Source organism: Sipha flava, unplaced genomic scaffold (genome assembly GCF_003268045.1).
Source record: "Sipha flava isolate LNK unplaced genomic scaffold, YSA_version1 18871_pilon_pilon, whole genome shotgun sequence".
In the NCBI taxonomy this organism is placed as follows: Eukaryota; Metazoa; Arthropoda; class Insecta; order Hemiptera; family Aphididae; genus Sipha; species Sipha flava.
The window spans coordinates 5295-8299 of NW_020272464.1; the positions used below are offsets into that span (position 1 = coordinate 5295).

General features: G+C 32.8%; 2 protein-coding genes across 2 annotated transcripts; one reads left to right on the top strand and one right to left on the bottom strand.

The window, feature by feature from the left end:
* Positions 1-313: 313 nt before the first annotated feature.
* LOC112681247 lies at positions 314-751 on the top strand. The gene has a single exon (XM_025551512.1). It carries the CDS (start codon positions 314-316, stop codon positions 749-751), a length of 438 nt encoding a protein of 145 aa, XP_025407297.1.
* An 866-nt stretch (positions 752-1617) lies between these two features.
* LOC112681248 (52 kDa repressor of the inhibitor of the protein kinase-like) lies at positions 1618-2347 on the bottom strand. The gene has a single exon (XM_025551513.1). It carries the CDS (start codon positions 2218-2220, stop codon positions 1618-1620), a length of 603 nt encoding a protein of 200 aa, XP_025407298.1. The 5' UTR covers positions 2221-2347.
* Between the last annotated feature and the right edge of the window lie 658 nt (positions 2348-3005).

A 3005-nucleotide genomic window follows, 5' to 3' on the forward strand; every position in this document is an offset into this window, starting at 1 on the left:
AAAGCTATTTCAACATATGCATCATATAATAAGGACAATCCGGATAAGAAGCAGCTAAAATGGAATAATTTAACGAGCCAAGAGTTTCATGCATTTTTAGGAGTGTTGATTATGTCTGGTGCAAACAATTCTAATACCGACCATACAACGGAAATGTGGCGTACAACTTCGTATCCATTATATCGTACATTGTTCGGACTACGTCGATTTTGGAATATTTTACGATTTATTCGATTTGATAATGCGCACACTAGAGCTGATTGTTTGAAGAAAGACAAAGCTGCTCCTATAGCAGACATATGGACTATGCTCAATGCAAATTTGTCAAAAATGTATAAACCTACTGAGTGTCTTAACTGTCGACGAACAGCTTTTCCCATATAGAGGTCGAACCCGTTTCACACAATACATTCCATCGAAACCCGCAAAGCATGGTATAAAAGTATGGTGGATATGTGATTCAAAATATGCATACCCACTTAGAGGACTTATTTATACTAGAAAATTAAAGAATGAACGCGAAACAAATCAAGGAGAACGAGTTGTGAAAGAATTGGCTGCTCCATACAAAGGGTCTGGTCGAAACATCACTATGGACAACTTTTTCACCACCTTGCCTTTGTCAGATTTTCTGTTATCATGGAATCTTACTACTGTAGGCACACTACGAAAAAATAAAAAATATATTCCAGCAGAAATGATGCCGTCAAAAATACGTGATGAATATTCTACGGTGTTTGGGTTTCAATAAAATTCTACACTATGTTCTTATGTACCAAAAAAGGGCAAAGCAGTTATCATGTTGTCTTCAATGCATTATGATAATACTGTCTGCGATGAAACAAGAAAAAAACCCGAGATTATAAAGTATTATAACTCAACAAAAGGTGGTGTTGATAGAATGGATCAAATGATCGGACGATATACCACACAACGACAGACAAATAGATGGTCCCTTGCATTTTTTTTCAATATCACTGACGTGGCCAGCCTTGCAGCCTACATAGTTTATTCTGAAAATAATAAAAATATACCGAAAAAAACCAGCCAACGCCGAATATTCTTGCGCCAACTGAGTGATGAACTCTGCATGCCACATATTCAAGAAAGGTCTAAAAACTATCAAATTATGAGGCACTTTTCAACCAAAATGGCAATTGAAAGTATTTTTAAATCACCTATCAATCGACTCAAACTTCTAGAACTAACTTACCAAAAAAACAGCTAGATTCCACGGGACGTATAAAAGTTGTCGGCTGTTGTAAAATGTGTTTGAACTGCGAAATCAAAAAACGCAGAAAAACGCGAAAATCATGTGCAAATTGTAATGAACCAATATGTGATGAACATTCAATAACAGTTCATAAATGCGGTAACTGTAGACAGTTATAATTATTATTCAACACTTGTATTTTTGTCAGGGGCGTATTTAGATATAATTTTGGGGGGGGGCTGTGGTATTTTCTCCAACTGAAATTCCCTAATTTAGCCTATTAAAAATAAGAGTTAGAAAATTAGTACACAATTTTAATTTTTGACATGATTTTTAATGTTTTCAAAAAATTAATAATGAAATAATATATAATAATAATAATAATACAATATTAATATAACAAATCAAATCAAATTTAAATTTCTTTCTTTGCCACTGTTAGCAAATTTATCTAATAAAATGTCATCTGGTATGTCAATGTCTCTATGAATAGCTAAAAGGGCAAGACCCACTAGTCTGGATTCTGAAGTTGTATTTCTTAAATACGTTTTGAGTCTTCTCAACGTCGAAAAGCTGCGCTCAGCTGTAGCGGTGGATACTGGTATTATAGCTAGAATTTTTAGTAATTCATACATGTTTGGATACATTAAATTATCACAGACACTCAAAGCCTCTATAGCAGTTTTGGGCCTTAAGTTGTCTTCAATATTCTTCCACTTAGCTTGCCAAATTTCGTACTCTGCTTCTATAACGTCATTTAGCCCCGGTAAATCATTTTCATAAAATTCAACAGCTTTTTTTAAATAAGAAAATGGTTTTTCAACAACAATACTTGGTAAGACATATTGTAATGAAGTTATAGTTTCATTGTGAGGTATAAATCTTTCATTTAATGCCATCATCAAATCGTCCAAGTACAGTATAAAAATAGATTTTTTGTAATATTCTTCAATGTTGTTAGATAGTACATTGTTTCTATTTCTTTGACTGCTACAAATACGAGGCATTTTTGGTTCAATATTTAACTTTTCAGCAACATCTTTGGCTTCTTTATAAATATTGTTAAATTTTAAATCAACGTTTTCTCTTATGGATTGAAACACAGAAATTACACCGGAAACTTGATTAAGAGCATTAAATAAATCAATATTTTTTGCTTTGTAAATATTTCGATAAATTATAAGTATAACTTAATAGTTTACTGGACACACAAATAGATATTAAAAAATTAAAGTTGCAAATACAATGTAAAAGGCTATTAGCTCTTTTTGAAGAATCGGTCCCAGAACATTCACTTTGCACTTCTTCTAATGCAGCTACAACGGGCTCTACAAATTATTTAAAAAGCATAACTGCTTCATGGCGTAACACCCAGCGAGTTTCACATAAAGATTTCAATTTTGTAGATTGTGAATTTGGTTTAATTTCTTTTAATTTATTTTTGAGGACTGTAGTTCGTTTTGCCGAACTGTTAAAAAAAAAGAACAGCATTCACTTATTATACCAAAAGCATTTCGAATATCTTGAGATTTTGTAGCATCCGATAAACAAAGATTTAGTGAGTGTGATACACAATGTGTGTATAATGCTTTTGGGTACATATCTTTAATAATTGCCTGAACACCTCTAAAACGACCACGCATTGCTGCAGCCCCGTCGTAACCCTGACCTCGCATTTTATTCAAATCAAAACCAATTTTTTTTAATGTTTCTTTAATCGTGTTAGCCAAACCTTCACCAGATATATCATATACCGGAACGAATGTAAGAAAATCTTCTCGAATTGAAAAAA

Coding starts and splice junctions, on each gene's coding strand:
- LOC112681247 (XM_025551512.1), top strand. CDS start 314: ATGCAAATTTGTCAAAAATGTATAAACCTACTGAGTGTCTTAACTGTC.
- LOC112681248 (XM_025551513.1), bottom strand. CDS start 2,220: ATGCCTCGTATTTGTAGCAGTCAAAGAAATAGAAACAATGTACTATCT.